Raw genomic sequence first — 19405 nt, forward strand, 5'->3', positions numbered from 1 at the left:
AAAACTTTTTTTTAAAATAAAAAAATAAAATAAAAACACATTGTAAAGTGGTTATCCCACTCGCTATAAGGTGAATGCACCAATTTGTAAGTCGCTCTGGATAAGAGCGTCTGCTAAATGACGTAAATGTAAATGTAAATGTAAATGAGAGTCCGGAGTCCGCCCTCCAGCCCAACATTCCACGTGAGTACGCAGATCTCTCCGATGTCTTCTCTTCATTAAAGGCTACGTGTCTCCCTCCTCACAGGCCCTGGGACTGCGCCATTGACCTGCTGGAGGGACAACACCCCCCGAAAAGTCGCATTTACCCCCTTTCCATGGCGGGGACTGAGGCCATGGAGAAGTATAATAATATAATATGCCATTTAGCAGACGCTTTTATCCAAAGCGACTTACAGTCATGTGTGCATACATTTTTACATATGGGTGGTCCTGGGGATCGAATTGCGCTACAGTATGTGGCGGAGACCCTGAAACAGGGGTTCATCAGACGCTCTACCTTTCCTGCCTCCGCCAGCGTCTTCTTCGTGGCCAAAAAAGACGGAGGACTGAGACCATGTGTTGACTACCGCCCCAAGTACCGGTACCCCCTCCCTCTGGTTCCGTCGACCATCGAGCAGCTACGAGAGGCCCGGTAATTTACCAAGTTGGACCTGAGGAGTGCCTACAACCTGATCCGAATCCGGGAAGGAGACGAGTGGAAGACGGCATTCAGCACTACCTCAGGCCACTATGAATACTGCGTCATGCCCTACGGCCTCGCCAACGCACCTTCTGTGTTCCAGTCCTTCGTCAATGACGTGTTCCGGACATGCTGAGTAGACAGGTGGTGGTGTACATCGACGATATCCTGATCTACTCGGCTACGTTCGAGGAGCGCGTCAGGGACGTCCGAGCTGTCCTACTCCGCCTCCGGGAACACAGCCTGTTGGTGAAGGGGGAGAAATGCGAATTCCACCAACAGGCCATCTCCTACCTCGGATACCGGATCAGTCCTCAGGGGGTGTTCATGGAAGGAGTGAAGACGGACGCCGTCAGGTCATAGCCAGTTCCCACCACCATCAAGGGCCTACAGAGCTTCCTGGGCTTCACTAATTTCTACCGGCGTTTCATCAGGTCCTTCAGCTCCATAGCCGCCCCGCTCACCTCTCTTCTTAAGGGTGGACCTCAGAAGCTGGCCTGGAACCCTGAGGCTGACGCTGCCTTCAAGAGGCTGAAGGAGAGGTTCACCCCAGTGCCCATCCTAAAACACCCAGATCCATCTCGTCCTTTCATCCTGGAGGTGGACGCATCGGAGGAGGGCGTGGGTGTGGTCCTCTCCCAGCGGCACGGTAAGCCAGAAAAAATGTATCCCTGTGCCTTTTTCTCTAAAAAGCTTATCCCCGCAGAGAGGAACTATGGAGTTGGAGACAGGGAGCTGTTGGTGGTGCTCCTTGCTCTGGAGGAATGGAGACACTGGCTGGAGGGTGCAGTCCATCCATTCCGGATTATTACTGACCACCGGAATTTGGAGCACATACGGTCAGCGAAATGAATTAACTCTCGTCAAGCCAGGTGGGCCCAATTTCTCACTCGCTTCCAATTCATTCTGTCTTACTGCCCAGGATCCCAGAATGTGAAGGCCGACGCACTCTCCAGGATGCACCATACCGGAGAAAGGAGGGATCTGGGGGATCCTATCCTGCCCTCGTCTCTCATCGTTGCACCTGTCGTTTGGGATGTGGACGAAGACATCTGCCTGGCGGCTCAGGAGGACCCAGCGCCTACCAACGCCCCTTCGGGGCGCGTGTATACACCCACCAGTGTTCATGACCGCCTGCTGATCTGGGCGCAGACTAATTGCATTCCAAGGACTGGAGTTGCCCATCTCTATGATAGAACGTAACCATGATCACCTGAAAAACATAAATAGTGTCACAATTACTTTGTTTGCAAACTGTAGCAACACTGAAACTTTTTTAAAACCAAGCAATGCTCTCATATCTAACCTACACGCTTGTGGTCGGCAAAGAAAGCAAACAGGTACACCTAAGAAACATTCATTGAAATATAGTCAATGTGTTCACAAGTTGGTTAATGTCTACATATGGTAGACCGGGAGAGGTGAGGTGGAGAATGTGATTAGTCTAGATAGAACAGCATTTCTTAATCCTGGTCCTGGGGACCCAAAGGGGTGCACATTTTAGTTTTTGCCCTAGCACTACACAGCTGATTCAAATGAACAACTTATCAAGTGTTGATGATTTGAATCAGGTGTGTAGTGCTAATGCAAAAACAGCATATCCTCCTCCACCGTCCCGGTCCCACACTGGGCTCAAACCAGTGATCCTCTGCTTGCAAACACACGTGACCGTCCTCCTTGACAACATACTAACGGTTTGAGCCAACCAAAAGGTATCAATTGGATGTCTCCGTCCGCAACATTTCAAGGTAGCTATGGAGTGAGCTTACGGCACGTTCTTAACTCTGTCACAAGTTCGTATGTGATCATGTATTCGTGTATGTCTGTGCTTCCTCTCGTGACCCCCCTGCCCTCAGCACTACTCATTAATGTCGCCCCTCTCTCTTAGACCATGGTACTGGACTTGTACTCCTCAGTCTTGCCTTCATCGTTCTTCAGTGAGATGAGGTGGTGGTATTGGGGGGTTACCCTCTGTCTCATTCATCCGAGGCAGGCCTCTCCAGAGGAACACTGAGGAGGAGAGAGGGATAGATGGGATGGAGAGAAAATTATCAGTAAGGTATACCAGTAGAAATACAGGTATTCTGTTTTGAAATGGGGTGCTTGTCGAGGCAAAAAATGCATTACTAAACCATTGAGACATTGAGGATCTGAGGGGAGGATAATCACGTGTACATGGAGAGGAAGCCATAGGTGGAGTTGACTCCGTACGTCTCCTATTTGAACATCTCACTGGCATCCCAGCCATTAGATTAACAGAGAGAGATACAAGGGAATGGTGATTAGTGTGTGTGTCACAGTGTGTGTCTCACTGTGTCTGTTACCAGAGTGGTTACAAAGCAAGCTATATCTACTCAGGCTTTTATAAAGCTAGTCAGCTTCAGTTAGCTTCACATTCCAGGTCAGGCTTCATCTGTACTATGACAGTGGATATTGCTCGCCGGCCCGCTTGCCACTAACTCTAGCTGGCTTGTAACTGCGCGTGCCTGTCGCACATGGCTAGTCAAACACCAAACTCTTCATTGAGGCAATGCTGAAACAGCAATCCATGGGTGAGTCAGTGCCACATTTTAATTTGTGCCGAAATTAAAATGAAAGAAAAGTTATCTTGTTAATTCAGCAGGCTATGGTGTGAAATAGACTTTTAGAAACGCTGTTCTGGTGTGCTTATCAATGCACCTTTTCCCAACTCCTGTCGCTCCTTGTGGAACAGCGTATTGCTTGTGGCCATAGACATAGGTTTTGGAACTTCTAACCCTGGCAATTTGACTATTAAACTCATGGGTACACTAGCAGTGGCTGCCAGTCTTGACTTGAATGGTAACTGCCATCTATGGATAATATGTCTATGGTTGGTTGCTGTTTTCATTTTGCCTTTCGCAAATTTCCAAATACAATCGTGTGAAAAACGTACAGTTTGGAAAGCAAATGCTGTCCTTACTAAATGTGTTATGTGATAGGTATTTTAACGTGACCATTATTTTACACAAAAAAACATTTGATTAATAAAATATTTGATCAGTCGTCTTCCTCAATTGAAGGGGATGATGACACAATCTTTGCGAGAGGGAGGGTATTTGATTTCATTACTTCTCAACTCGGGGTTCAGACATTTCATTCAGGAAAAATGAAGTTAGATCTGAGTAAGCCTGTCCCGGAGCAGGTTAGTTCTAAAGGATTCGTTGCCATAGAAACCTCGCTAAAAGATTAGCCATTTTCATGGTACCGGTTATCCCGAGTTTCATGGTACCGGTTATCCCAAAGTTACCTCTCTAACTCCTCAAATCTGATTCGTAGTATAGGGCTCAGGACGAAGCCCTCTCAATTGCTGTCTCCTCTGTCCCACCGCTACAGCACTGTGCTCCCTGTTCAGCCCAACAAGCTGATCGCTGTGTCTGTGAATGCATCCATCCACACACACAGAGACAGAGGAGACATAACACTAGCACTATCTACAAAATGAATAAAGCAATCAGTAATTAGGAATTGTTTTCCTTTACTGTGTTGTGTGGCTGGTGTTACGAGACTATATCTTTTAAATATTCAAATAATAAAGCATTTGAAAACTATTTCTAAGATGCATAACCTTACTTTCAGTTTTTCCGAACTAATTTCACTCGCACATAAGCATTACGGCCGGGACGATACCAATATCGCGATACTCGCTAGTGTCTTGACAAAGAAACAAAACACGGAGCGCATTTAACTTCTTTAAGAAAACAGCCTTAATGTTGGAAGCAAACATCATGTCATCCAGAGTCACATGTATTTATTTACCAAGCTAAAATATTGCGATACTGGTATCGTCCCGGCCCTAATAAGCATAGAGAGAGGCTTGCGCTGCTTGTGCTGGCACAAGATCAGATCAAATAAACCGCTGCAGTTGTTGCCCACTCCTAAAAGAGAGGTTTCATTAGACTCTATTGAACAACAAAGCAAACTAGTCCAGTATATTACCCTCTAGCAGTCTCTAATAATGGTCACATTGTTGGACCATACACTACTGTTATACAGTCTGCTACATTAGCTTGTAACACTGTTCAAATTAAACACACTGACAATAACAAAGAGGCTGAAGTCTACATCATCCCATACACTCCATTAGGCCCCATTAACTTCCATTAGCCTGCTTCTGTGTGTCAGGGCGACGTGTATGCGGTGAGCGAAGTCAAGCGCAGGACACCGAGCTACTGGCAGACAAACTTTACTAGCACAGTAATCAAAATACAAACAAAACCTCCAAACAGGGAGGAAACAAAATACGCATACACCCAAACACTGCCGACCTCACGGAAAACAATCACACACAATAACCAATGAGAGACAGGGGGTTATAAAGGGAATACAATATAACATAATGGGAAACAGGTGAAAACAATCAGGACAAACTAGACAAACACCGAACCAGAGATCGGTGGCAGCTAGTACTCCGGGGACGACGAACGCCGAAGCCTTCCCGAGCAAGGAGGAGGGGCAGCCTCGGCTGATTCCGTGACACTGTGTGTATTTGTGTGTGTGTGTGTGTGTGTGTTGCACCTGGAACTGAGGCCAGTCAGTGGGCATGCCTGGTCTGTGGATATTCTTCCACATTTTGTCCTGCTCAGTAACTACATTTCCATCCACAGTTTTTATGCGGGTAAAGTATTTGTATTTATTAGGGATCCCCATTAGCTGCTTCCTGGGGTACAAACACATTAAGGCACTTACATTACACATAAAACAAAATATAAAACAGTACATCATATATCATTACTACACCACTACATATCTACAATACAAAATGTATAATACCAACACACAACAATATTACAATGTACGCGTGTGTAAAGTGGATGTGCTAGCTTTTGTGTGTGTCTCTTCACAGTCCATAAGGTGTGTTTTTATCAGTTTTAAATCTGATTATACTGCTTGCATCAGTTACCTGATGTAGAATACAGTTCCATGTAGTCATGGCTCTATGTAGTACTGTGCGCCTCCCATAGTCTGTTCTGACTTGGGGATTGTGAAGAGACCTCTGGCACCATGTCTTGTGGGGTATGCATGGGTGTCCGAGCTGTGTGCTAGTAGTTTAAACAGACAGCTCGGTGCATTCAGCTTGTCAACACTTCTTACAAAAACAAGTATTGATGAAGTCAATCTCTCCTCCACTTTGAGCCAGGAGAGATTGACATGCATATCATTCATGTTAGCTCTCTGTGTACATTTAAGGGCCAGGCGTGCTTCCCTGTTCTGAGCCAATTGTAACTTTCCTAAGTCCCTCTTTGTGGCACCTGAACAAACGACGGAACAGTTGTCCAGGTGCGACAAAAGGGCCTGTAGAACCTGCCTTTTTTTATCGTTTTGTTAAAAAGGCAGAGCAACGCTTTATTATGGACAGACTTCTCCCCATCTTAGCTACAGTTGTATCAACATGTTTTGACCATGACAGTTTACAATACAGGGTTACTCCAAGCAATTTAGTCACATCAACTTGCTCAATTTCCACATTATATATTTCAATATTTAGTTGAGATTTAGGGTTTAGTGCATGATTTGTCCCAAATACAATGCTTTTAGTTTTTGAAATATTTAGGACTAACTTATTCCTTGCCACCCATTCTGAAACTAACTGCAGCTCTTTGTTAAGTGTTGCAGTCATTTCAGTCGTTGTAGTAGCTGACGTGTATAGTGTTGAGTCATCTGCATACATAGACACACTGGCTTTACTTTAAGCCAGAGGCATGTCGTTAGTAAAGATTGAAACAGCTGCCCTGGGGAATTCCTTATGTTGGAGAGGCTTCCATTAAAGAACTCCCTCTGTGTTCTGTTAGACAGGTAACTCGTTCTCCACAATAAAGCCATAACACATGCGTTTTTCCAGCAGCAGACTATGATCAATAATGTCAAAAGCCGCACTGAAGTCTAACAAAACAGCCCCCGCAATATTTTTATCATCAATTTTTCTCAGCCAATCATCAGTCATTTGTGTAAGTGCTGTGCTTGTTGAATGTCCTTCCCTATAAGCATGCTGAAAGTCTGTTGTCAATTTCTTTACTGTAAAATAGCATTGTATCTGGTCAAACACCCTTTTTTCCAAACGTTTACTAACGATTGATAACAGGCTGATTGGTTGGCTATTTGAGCCAGTAAAGGGGGCTTTATTATTCTTAGGTAGCGGAATGAGTTTTGCTTCCCTCCAGGCCTGGGGGCACACACTTTCTAGTAGGCTTAAATTTAAGATATGGCAAATAGGAGTGGCAATATCGTCTGCTATTTTCCATCCAAGTTGTCAGACCCTGGTGGCTTGTCATTGTTGAAAGACAACAATAATTTTTTCACCTCTTCCACACTCACTTTGCGGAAATCAAAATTACAATGCTTGTCTTTCATAATTTGGTCAGTCATACTTGGATGTGTAGTGTCAGCGTTTGTTGCTGGCATGTCATGCCTAAGTTTGCTAATATATCAATGGATTTTGTGATGAATGAGCATTCTAATTCAATTAATGATGGAGCTGAGTTTGCCTTTTTGCCCAAAATGTCATTTAAGGTGCTCCAAAGCTTTTTACTGTCATTCTATATATCATTTATCTTTGTTTCATAGTATAATTTATTCTTCTTTTTATTCAGTTTAGTCACATGATTTCTCAATTTGCAGCACATTTGCCAGTTGGTTGTGCAGCCAGACTTATTTGCCATTCCTTTTGCCTCATCCCTCTCAACCATACAACTAGTCAATTCCTCATTAATCCAAGGGGATTTAAATGTTTTTACAGCCATTTTCTTAATGGGTGCATGCTTATTAGTAACTGGAATAACAATTTCATCTTCAACATAAGAATCACTACGAAACGTATTGTATGACCTCTTATACCATATATTAGGCCCAGCCTTTGGAACTTTGGTTTTCCTAGATATGGCTACTATATTGTGATCACTACATCCGATGGATTTGGATACTGCTTTAAAGCAAATTTCTGCAGCATTAGTAAAGATGTGATCAATACATGTTGATGATTGCATTCATGTGCTGTTTGTAGCTACCCTGGTAGGTTGACTGATAACCTGAACCAGGTTGCAGGCACTGGTCATAACGTATAAAAATAAATCACGACAGCTGTGATGGAAACAGGAAGTTTCAGTACAATTGTATAAATGCTGACAGATAATTTGTTAGTTCGACTGTAAGGGTTGGTGTGAGGTGTGACCCAGGTGCGGTGCATGATAGGCAGTAGGCAGAGATGGTGAAACAAGGATCTTTACTGGTGGTCCCAAAACCAGGATACAAAATAACGGACTTGGTTAAATTGGTCTCCAAAAACAGGCTGACAGCAAACATACGAAATACTAACTACGACTGAAAACAACAATGAAACAGGGAGAACACTTCTCAAGTACCTGTACATAAGTCTCGCGATCAGACACTGAGTAGTACCTTTTGGCATCAAGAAACTAGCAGAGAAAACAGAGCAAGGGAACACAGGGAAGTGAGGGCATAAATACACAGGTGAACAGGTAGACACAGGTGACACCAATAGGATAATGATTAGTCCAGACTGTGAGTAAGGAGGTGGTTGGAGGATGACACCTAGCGGGTCGCCCCGGAACTGCGACCCCCTCCTGTAACATTCGACATAGTGGGATCTTTTTGTGTCAGTAAAATTAACTATGCGAGAAATGGCGGTGGAAACGCCTTTATGCACAAATATTTATATAATAACCATCATATCGAAGTAAACTTGGAGTCACGCGATGATATGGGAAACCATGCAGTTTATTAGGCTACAGATGAAATAACATGATGAACTTCACAGGGTGATGAAAATGTACTGTGATCTTGATGCTCATTTCCAATAAATATTGAGGGTTTGATTCTGGTGACATAATGATCAATGTTTGAATGCCATTTCACAAATAAAAATATCCATAATAATCTCATAATCTAGACTAGCCTATCCGCACTGTATCTGCGAGCTGTTGGCTAGAGCGCACGTGCCAAGACCTGAGTAGGCACATTTGCTATTTTTGTGACAAAACTATTGGTAGATTAAATGACTAAAATGTAAAATGTAAATGTAGAGTTCAAAATGCGATAGAAACACATTGAACTTTAGATTTTTATTCAGTACATGAAAACTTAAGCAAAAAAGTACATTTTTTGTGCACTATGCCATCACGCACTGATTTTTATCTGCAACAAGTCCATTTGGTGGAAGCACACCACTGGTGGGAAAATTAGCATATTTTCTTTATGCAGATATGTGAATATTTGAGTGAAAATCTGTCGCCAATTGGATGGAAACCTGGCTATTGATGGCTATGATAGTGTTGTAGAGCTCATTATACAGAGCCTTCACACTTTTAGAGAGAAAGAAAGATGGAAAAAATGGGGAGAGAGAACGATAGAAAGGGGAGAGAGAGGGGAAATGAGAGATCAAGGTATGACAGAAATGATCAGTGAGAGTTGAGATAAAGAAAGACCACCCACATCCACACACACCCTCCTAGTAACAGTCTGACTTCAGGTGTAGCCTACCTCTCCCCTGGACTTCCTGGCGGGTCGCCCCCAGGTGGTGAGGGTAGGCAAAAACACATCCACCAGGGGTGCGTGCTTAGTCCCCTCCTGTATTTGTATTCATTATGAATCTGCATTAGCTGCTGCCAAGGTAGCAACTACTCTTCCTGGGGCCAGCAAAATTAAGCCAGTTATATACAATTTTAAAAGCATGACAATACATTTCACTACATATTTCACAGCACATTAAGTGTGTGCCCTCAGGCCACTACTCTACTACAACATATCTACAACACAAAATCCATGTGTACGTGTGTATAGTGCGTATGTTATCATGTGTGTGAGAATGCGTGTGTCTGTGTCAGTGTGTGTGTCTCTTCACAGTCCCCACTCTTCCATAAGGTGTAATTATTGATCCACAATATAGCAGGGGATGTGAAGCCATAACACAGATTTTTCCAGCAGCAGATTATGATCGATAATGTCAAAAGCTGCACTGAAGTCTAACAAAACAGCTCCCACAATATTTTTATCAATTTCTCTCAGCCGATCATCAGTCATTTGTGTAAGTACATAGCCATTTGTGTAAGCACATAGATAAAGACAGGTTTCCAGTAGAACATCATGTTATTACAATAATGAGAAAAGGGTAAATGTACAACAACAAAATATTCTGTACTTACTTTGATTGGGGTTGTACTGTGTTGGCGGATTTCAAGTGGATATCCTTGATCTATATATATATATATATTTTTAACGTAATATCAGGTATGGTATGACTGCCAGAAACAATTAACGCTTTGTAAATGATAGATGTTTAATCATAGGACTCAGATGGTTTCAAATACTAACGTTAATTAGCTAGCTAGCTAGTTATTCTACTCATTAAAGCCTATTGAAATAGTAAGTCAACTCGGCTGTTTACAGCTAGCGTTAGACAACTAGCTAGGAATCGTAGCTAGGTAAGACCTGAATGTCTCTCTAATTGATAACGTTAACTAGCTAGCTAAGTTAAAGCAATGCATAGCAAGATTTAGTATTTCTGGCATAGGCATAAATAACTAGCTAAATAACTAGCTAGGACCTAAACATGTTCGCTGACAGGATAAACTATTAACGTTATTAGATCAACTATTAACGTTATCTAACAGGATAGCTTCTTCGCTCCAGGAGCTAGCTAACTATCAATGTTCAAACATTACTTAACCTAGCTAGCTTTCGAGCTAATTTAGCTAGCTTTCGTTAGCTAGCTAGGTGGCTAGCTAGTACCTATGTTCAACGTCTAATGTTGTCAGACACAAACAGAACGATGCATAGAATGATCTGCAGAAAAAGGCACACAAGGAAACTTTTAACCAAGGTCAAGTTAGCTAGCTAACGTTAACAAAGTCATTGCCCAGCGACAGTGTCATGGTCAAAACATGTTGATACAACTGTAGCTAAGATGGGGAGAAGTCTGTCCATAATAAAGTGTTGCTCTGCCTTTTTAACAAACTTTTACCTCAACTAATTCTTGCCTTAGCATAATAGCTAGTTAGCTATTTCTGTATTGACATTCAACATTGGTACAATAATCTTATCTCTTATGACAATGTCTCTATGCAAAAGTTATCCTTTTCATCTTCTTCTATGGTATTATGGCGGTCCGCAATTAAACGTTAGAGGTGCATGCTAGCAGTGCGCCTTCATAAGAATATCATCATTTTTATGTTCATGTTGCTGTCCAAATCATCTCTTGTATTTTAACAACAAGCACATTATTTCCCCTTGCTTCCAGCCTAGCAATTTGGTTTGATACAGTGGGGGTTGTACAGTGGGGTTAATATACGCCTAGCTGTCTGAATGTCCGACCTCAGAAACAATGTTTCACTTTTGAATTTTGAACGGTGCTCAGACGAAAAGAGGCAACTTTTTCTGAGCCAGGGAAATCACGCATTGACGTCATTATCATTCGGAAAGTATTCAGACCCCTTGACTTTTTCCACATTTTGTTACGTTACAGCCTTATTCTAAAATAGATTAAATAAATAAAAATCCTCATCAATCTACACACCAAACCCCATAATGACAAAGCAAAAACAGGTTTTTCAATATTTTTGAACATTTAGTATAAAAAAAACAGAAATGCCTTATTTACAGTGCCTTGCAAAAGTATTCATCCCCCTTGGCGTTTTTCCTATTTTGTTGCATTTCAACCTGTAATTTAAATTGATTTTTATTTGGATTTCATGTAATGGACATACACAAAATAGTCCAAATTGGTGAAGTGAAATGAAAAAAAATACCTTGTCTCAAAAATTCAAAAAAATAAATAACGGAAAAGTGGTGCGTGCATATGTATTCACCCCCATTATTATGAAGCCCCTAACTAAGATCTTGTGCAACCAATTACCTTTAGAAGTCACATAATTAGTTAAATAAAGTCCACCTGTGTGCAATCTAAGTGTCACATGATCTGTCACATGATCTCAGTATATATACACCTGTTCTGAAAGGCCCCAGAGTCTGCAGTACCACTAAGCAAGGGGCACCACCAAGCAAGCGGCACCATGAAGACCAAGGAGCTCTCCAAATAGGTCAGGGACAAAGTTGTGGAGAAGTACAGATCAGGTTTGGGTTATAAAAAATATATGAAACTTTGAACATCCCACAGAGCACCATTAAATCCATTACTAAACAATTGAAAGAATATGGCACTACATCAAACCTGCCAAGAGAGGGCCGCCAACCAAAACTCACGGACCGGGCAAGGAGGACATTAATCAGAGAGGCAACAAAGAGACCAAAGATAACCCTGAAGGAGCTTTACGGAAGAGTGGCCATTGCTTAAATAAAAAAGTAAGCAAACACGTTTGGTGTTCGCCAAAAGGCATGTGGGAGACTCCCCAAACATATGGAAGAAGGTACTCTGGTCAGATGAGACTCAAATTGAGCTTTTTGGCCATCAAGGAAAATGCTATATCTGGTGCAAACCCAACACCTCTCATCACCCCGAGAACACCATCATGCTGCGGGGATGTTTTTCATTGGCAGGGACTGGGAAACTGGTCAGAATTGAAGGAATGATGGATGGTGCTAAATACAGGGAAATTCTTGAGGGAAACCTGTTTCATTCTTCCAGAGATTTGAGACTGGAACGGAGGTTCACCTTCCAGCAGGACAATGACCCTAAGCATACTGCTAAAGCAACAGTCGAGTGGTTTAAGGGGAAACATTTAAATGTCTTGGAATGGCCTTGTCAAAGCCCAGACCTCAATCCAATTGAGAATCTGTGGTATGACTTAAAGATTGCTGTACACCCATCCAACTTGAAGGAGCTGGATCAGTTTTGCCTTGAATAATGGGCAAAAATCCCAGTGGCTAGATATGCCAAGCTTATAGAGACATACCCCAGGAGACTTGCAGCTGTAATTGCTGCAAAAGGTGGCTCTACAAAGTATTGACTTTGGGGAGGGTGAATAGTTATGCACGCTCAAGTTTTCTGTTTCTTTGTCATATTTCTTGTTTGTTTCACAATAAAAAATATTTAGCATCTTCAAAGTGGTAGGCATGTTGTGTAAATCAAATGATACAAACCCCCCAAAAATCCATTTTAATTCCAGGTTGTAAGGCAACAAAATAGGAAAAATGCCAAGGGGAGTGAATACTTTCGTAAGACACTTTGCTATGAGACTCGAAATTGAGCTCAGGTGCATCCTGTTTCCATTGATCATTCTTGAGATGTTTCTACAGCTTGATGGAGTCCACCTGTGGTAAATTCAACTGATTGGACATGATTTGAAAAGGCACACCCCTGTCTATATAAGGTCCCACAGTTGACAGTGCATTTCAGAGCAAAAACCAAGCCATGAGGTCAAAGGAATTGTCTGTAGAGATCAGAGACAGAATTGTGTCGAGGCACAGATCTGGGGAAGGGTACCAAAAAATGTATGCAGCATTGAAGGTCCCCAAGAACACAGTGGCCTCCATCACTCTTGGTTTAATCAGACCAGAGAATCTTGTTTCTCATGGTCTGAGAGTCCTTTAGGTACCTTTTGGCAAACTCCAAGCGGGCTGTCATGTGCCTTTTACTGAGGAGAGGCTTCCGTCTGGCCACTCTACCATAAAGACCTGCAGAGATGGTTGTCCTTCTGGAAGGTTCTCCCATCTCCACAGAGGAGCTCTGTCAGAATGACCATCAGGTTCTTGGTCACCTCCCTGACCAAGGCCATTCTACCCCGATTGCTCAGTATGGCCGGGCGGCCAGCTTTAGGAAGAGTCTGGGTGATTCCAAACTTCTTCCATTTAAGAATGATGGAGGCCACTGTGTTCTTGGGGACCTTCAATGCTGCAGACATTTTTTGGTACCCTTCCCCAGATCTGTTCCTCAACATCCTGTCTCGGAGCTCTACGGACAATTCCTTCGACCTCATGGCTTGGTTTTTGCTCTGCCATGCACTGTCAACTGTGGGACCTTATATAGAGAGGTGTGTGCCTATACACATCATGTCCAATCAATTGAAAATACCACAGGTGGACTCCAATCAAGTTGTAGAAACAGCTTAAGGATGATCAATGGGAACATGATGCACCTGAGCTCAATTTCGAGTCTGATTACTTAAGGTTTTCTGTTTTTGATTTTTAATGAATTTGCAAAAATGTATAAAAACCTGTTTTCGCTTTGTCATTATGGGGTATTGTGTGTAGATTGATGAGGAAAAACATTTATTTAAACAATTTAGAATAAGGCTGTAACGTAACAAAATGTGGAAAAAGGGAAGGGGTCTGAATACTTTTCGAGTGCACTGTAGTACGTTCTATGGATGGTCTTAAACTGCAGTAATTTATCTCTGAGATTATATGAACATGACTGGGCATTCTACCATATCTGTATCCATTCATCATCATCAATTGTGTCTCCCAGGTCTTCCTCACATTTTTTGTATCATCTGTAAAAGCCTCTATCAACCCTTGATACAGTTTGGAAATCAACTTTAGAGGTTTGTCAGACTGCCTTAAAATAGTTTCAATCTGTGAAGGTTATTGCTTGTCCAATGTTTGCAGCACAGAGAGGATAAAGTGTTGTATCAGGAAAAGTTCACATCTGCGCTGTCACAGACTGGCTGTCTGACCCTGATGAGACCCCTGTCACCATCTGATCCTGCTCACATCATTTTATATTTTAGTCATTTAGCAGACGCTCTTATCCAGAGCGACTTACAGTTAGTGAGTGCATACATTTTTTCATACTGGCCCCCCATGGGAAACGAACCCACAACCCTGGCGTTGCAAGCGCCATGCTCTACCAACTGAGCTACATGGGGCCTGTTCTTCATGACAAAGAATTGCCTTGGTGTACATTTATACATTATATTATCCATGGATAGAATCAATGGTTCAATCCTTGAAATGACCATTATTCCCAGATCCCAGACTGTAGCCTACCCATCAACTCAAGATAGAACTTTGTATCCAGTTACTGATTGTTATAATATACAGCAAAATTCACCTGAGCACCGTAGACTGGTCTTCCCTGGCTGTCTGACCCTGCAGGGACACCTGTCACCATCTGATCCTGCTAAGACATGATGAGCATAGCGTTGTGTACTGACTCTGCACCATGACAGTGAATCCTGTAGAGCTGTTTATACCGTGTCAGTGTGAAAAGTATGGAATTAGCTAGGGAAACTGACAGATCAATAACGTTACATTGCAATACTGACTAATAAAAACTCACACTGCGCTGAAAAAATGTCAATCGTTTAGCAGCTGGTTTCATCGTTTGATTCAGGTCTAGTGTGGTTGAGGCAAAAAATAATAGCTGAAGTTAGTGCTCAAGCTAGCTAGCTAACGCTAGCCAACTTTTGGCTAGCTTTAGCTAATGGTACAATGGTACATCATCATCATAGCAAAGGGTCTGAATACTTATGTAAATAAGGTATTTCTGTTTTTGTATTTTTAATACATTTGCAAAGAAATCTGAACCTGTTTTCGCTTTGTCATTGTGGGGTATTGGGTGTAGATTGATGAGGTAAAACAATTATTTAATCCATTTTAGAATAAGGCTGTAACGTAACAAAATGTGGAAAAAGTCAAGGGGTCTGAATACTTTCCAAATGCACTGTATGATAAACCGAGTAGCAGCAGCGTATATGATGATCGTATGCGAATGTGTGTTTGTGTGTGTAGAGTCAGTATAAATGTGTGTGCGTGTTATGTGTGTGTGAGCAAATTAAGTGTGTGTGTGTGTGTGTTTTGGAGTGTAAGTGTGAGTGTGTGTGAGTGAGTGTGTAGAATGTGCATAGAATGTGCAAAAAATAGAAGGGTCAATGCAGATAGTCCGTGTGGCCATTTTGTTAGCTATTTAGCAGTCTTATGACTTGTGGATAGAAGCTGTTCAGGAGCCTGCTAGTGTCAGACTTGATGCTCCGGTACCGCTTGCCGTGCAGAAGCAGAGAGAATAGTCTATGGCTTGGGTGGCTGGAGTCTTTAACAATTTTCCGGGCCTTCTTTTCACACCACCTGAGCTCTGCCCAAGTGATGCACTGGGTTGTCCGCACCACCCTCTGTAGCACCACACGATCGAGGGCGGTGCAGTTGCCATACCAAGCAGTGATGCAGCCAGTAAAGATGCTCTCAATGATGCAGCTGTAGAACTGTTTGTGGATTTGAGGGCCCCATGGCAAATCTTTTAAAAGCTTGATGTAGTCATTGCGTGCTAGGAATATTGGACCAAATACTACACTTTTTACTAAATGTAATACACTATAAGTGAATTTGTCCAAATACTTATGACACCTTCAAATTGGGAGATAAATAAAGTGCATTTATTTCTAACTGGTAAAACAGATATGTATGAAAATGTGAAAAAAAGGGTGAGATTGTCTACTGTCGCCTCATAAAACATTTGATGTCAAATCCAAAATGCTGGAGTAAAGCGCCAAATTAAATGTTTTATCTTCACTGTTCAAATAAATACTGTTTGTAGGGGAGAGTATATAGTTGATCACATACAGTATTTAATTTCCTTTTTTTGTGTTTTCCTTACAAGCCGGAGTTGACACTAGAATTTGGGCGGATCGTGATCTACACCACCAGCTTTCGAGTAGTAAGGACCACGTTTGAACGGTGTGAGTTGGTCCGGAAGATCTTTTCGAACCACAGGGTCAAGTTCCTGGAAAAGAACATAGCCCTGGACTGTGAGTATGGGAAGGACCTGGAAGAACGATGCAAGCGTGTGGGCGAACCTCTCTCTCTACCAGTCGTGTTCATCGATGGACACTATCTCGGGGTCAGTGCTTTCACTTGGTCATACAAGTAATTTTACAATTCCTGGGCCTAAACCATCTCAGACTAGGAGTGCTGATTTAGAATCAGTATGGCCTTTTATATCATAATAAATAAGATTAAATGTACAGAGGGACCAGGGGGTATGAAAAAATAAATAATGTATGCACTAACTGTAAGTCGCTCTGGATAAGAGCGTCTGCTAAATGACTAAAATGTAAATGTAAAAATCACTCCTACACTTCGACGCTTTATGAATACTGTTGACATTTGAAATGACTAACATCCTATTGTGTAACATTATATATAGCATGTATTACCATCAAACAAAATATATAATCCATCTCAGTGCTTGACTTGGGCAGGAGGTCACTGCAGCTGAGGAAAGGCATGTCAAATTTTCAACTGATTTAGTTCCTGCATCTCTTATAACGTGTGTAGCCTCCTGTAGGTCAGTTGGTAGAGCATGGCGCTTGCAACGCCAGGGTTGTGGGTTCGATTCCCAAGGGGGGCCAGTATGAAAAATTTATGCACTCACTAACTGTATGTGGCTCTGGATAAGAGCGTCTGCTAAATGACTCAAATATAAAATGGAAGGAGAGAGAGCAACCTGTTATGTGGTCCTCTGTAGCTCAATTGGTAGAGCTTGTAACGCCAGGGTAGTGGGTTCGATCCCTGGGACCACCCATACGTAAAAATGTATGCACACATGACTGTAAGTCGCTTTGGATAAAAGCGTCTGCTAAATGGCTTATTATTTTATAGAATTATTAGCTCAAAAGTATTGTGGAGCTCCTGCACCGAAATATAAACAGTACCGGCACCCAAACTTTGTACCGGCCCAAGTCAAACACTGATCCATCTTGATCTTATCGAAGTGTTATGAATGTATTAGCTATGAAATTATCAAAGGTCTAGTAATGATATAATGAATCTTACACTATGATAATAACTTTGCAGGGTGCTGAGAAAATATTGGACATGAATGAATCAGGAGAACTTCAGGATCTTCTGGCCAAAATTGAGGTAATTTTTCATCAAGTACCAACAAATGACAGATACAATACATTCAGTAATAACACTTTTAACTGCACAGTTATTAACAAATTCAATGTAATGTTTCAGCTGATGCCTCTGACTCCTCAAATTACAAAAAACTCCAATATGTTTGCAATTTAATATGATTAAAATAAACATATGTGAAACACAGGATAGAAACATTTTATTGATCATTCTGATATACCATATTGGCCTACTCATCGACAGTGATATGGCATCAATAATACATCAGTGAACTGACATAAATGATGAACGGGCATCAATAAATGGCCATCAATAATGGAAGGCTTGTTATTGATTCTGCATCCAACAAATATGTTCACACACAGGTGAGGGTCATATAAAAAATGTAGGTTGTGTGAACTGAAGTGTTTCAAACAGAGCCAAGATACTGACAGACATACTACTGTGAAAAGGGCTCTGTATTTAACGTTTTTGAAAGAGAGCGACTCGTTTGTGACTCATTGACACCGCCCCCGGTTAGAGGGGAATAAAGCAGACCAAGAGTTACCCCCACAGGAACGTTATTTAAACACACTGAGGAAGATGAACATGGGGATGCACATGGGAATGAAAAGTGGGAAAGGTAGTGGAATGGTAGCGGTTCTGTAGAAGGAAATGAAAGGCAATGAATATACTGTACATACGACATCACAAGAGCAGTAATAACAGTAATAAAGGACTGTATAAATGACATTATCCCTGAACATGTTTACAGGTTACAAGCTATACAGAGGCAGCATACATAATGCAACAACAACTAACTATTAAGAACAATATATACATGTCACACCATCCCACAAGTCCAGAGATATGAGTGAGTTGTTGATGGGCAGAGACAGAGATGTAGCTCTCTGCCACTGCTTGAGGGAGACTGCAAGTATTGTGTGACCTGTATAGTCAAGAGGCTGGGCAGATGTCCGCCCCCCTAGTAACATCCCTAGCAACCTATCATGGCACAGGTCACACAGGTCAGGGAGAGTTTGAGAGGCAGGTTTATGGTACCCCCTAGACTCTCAGGCTCCAGGTGTGGGGGATGGGGAGTGGAGTGTGCAGCTCAGGGTTGTGAGGTGCTGATAACAGTCACCGGCAGGGAATTCGTAACACCTTTCCTCTCAGGGAAAATAACATGTTGTCAACCTTTCAAAGAAAAGAGCCCAATTAGGCATACAACGATGCACGTAAACCCTTAAAGGTCTTGCATACACTACAGGACTATGCTAATTAGCTTTAAATTCAGCCAGTGGCATGACTGGTTGTTTGTGTGTGTGTGTGTGTGTGTGTGTGTGTGTGTGTGTGTGTGTGTGTGTGTCTGCTTTCCCCCAGAGGGTACAGCACCCCCACATGTGCCAGACCTGTGGGGGCTTTGCCTTCGTCCCGTGCCCCATGTGCCATGGTAGCAAGTTGTCCGTTTTCCGCAACTGCTTCACGGACTCGTTCAAAGCCCTGAAGTGCACCTGGTGCAACGAGAATGGCCTAAAGCCCTGTTCCAGCTGCAGCCAATGACGACTCCAAGTGCCTGATCGAAATATCCCCCTTCACCAGGCTCTTCACCAGGGCCACACGATGTATGGTGTCCATATTAGGACAGCCAGATATACAAACAAGTCCTGCTGAGACTGAGGCTGTCCTAATATGGACACTGTACGAATTGGACAGTGTCAGAGATAGGACTTGGTTTTTCACACCATGGTTTTTCCTCCATGGGAGATTGTCAATAAAGCTGTGTTTTCAAGAAAATATAAGTCTGTAAATGGGTGTTATCTGTGGCGCATGTACGCTTAATCGATCAATTACTCGTTTTAAGTTTGAATTTTCCTTCATTATATGACATTTTCATGGAGCCTTTATGTTGAGGGTTGAAGTCAAGGTTTTATACATCAGCCTGTCCTAAAATGTAAAAAG

General features: G+C 42.3%; 1 protein-coding gene across 1 annotated transcript in view; it reads left to right on the forward strand.

Annotated features, from left to right (window-relative positions):
* The window catches only part of LOC311104752 (glutaredoxin domain-containing cysteine-rich protein 1-like), a gene marked incomplete at both ends in the record, with an annotated part of 41654 nt that extends 22648 nt beyond the window's left edge, over positions 1-19006 (forward strand). The window contains 3 exons of the mRNA XM_084146649.1: positions 16206-16445; positions 17402-17467; positions 18827-19006. Of these exons, the coding sequence (XP_084002775.1) occupies positions 16206-16445; positions 17402-17467; positions 18827-19006 (486 nt within the window). The remainder of the gene's footprint in view (positions 1-16205; positions 16446-17401; positions 17468-18826) is intronic.
* Between the last annotated feature and the right edge of the window lie 399 nt (positions 19007-19405).

The sequence above is a fragment of the Coregonus lavaretus genome (genome assembly GCF_964263955.1).
Source record: "Coregonus lavaretus genome assembly, chromosome: 29".
NCBI classification, from domain to species: Eukaryota; Metazoa; Chordata; class Actinopteri; order Salmoniformes; family Salmonidae; genus Coregonus; species Coregonus lavaretus.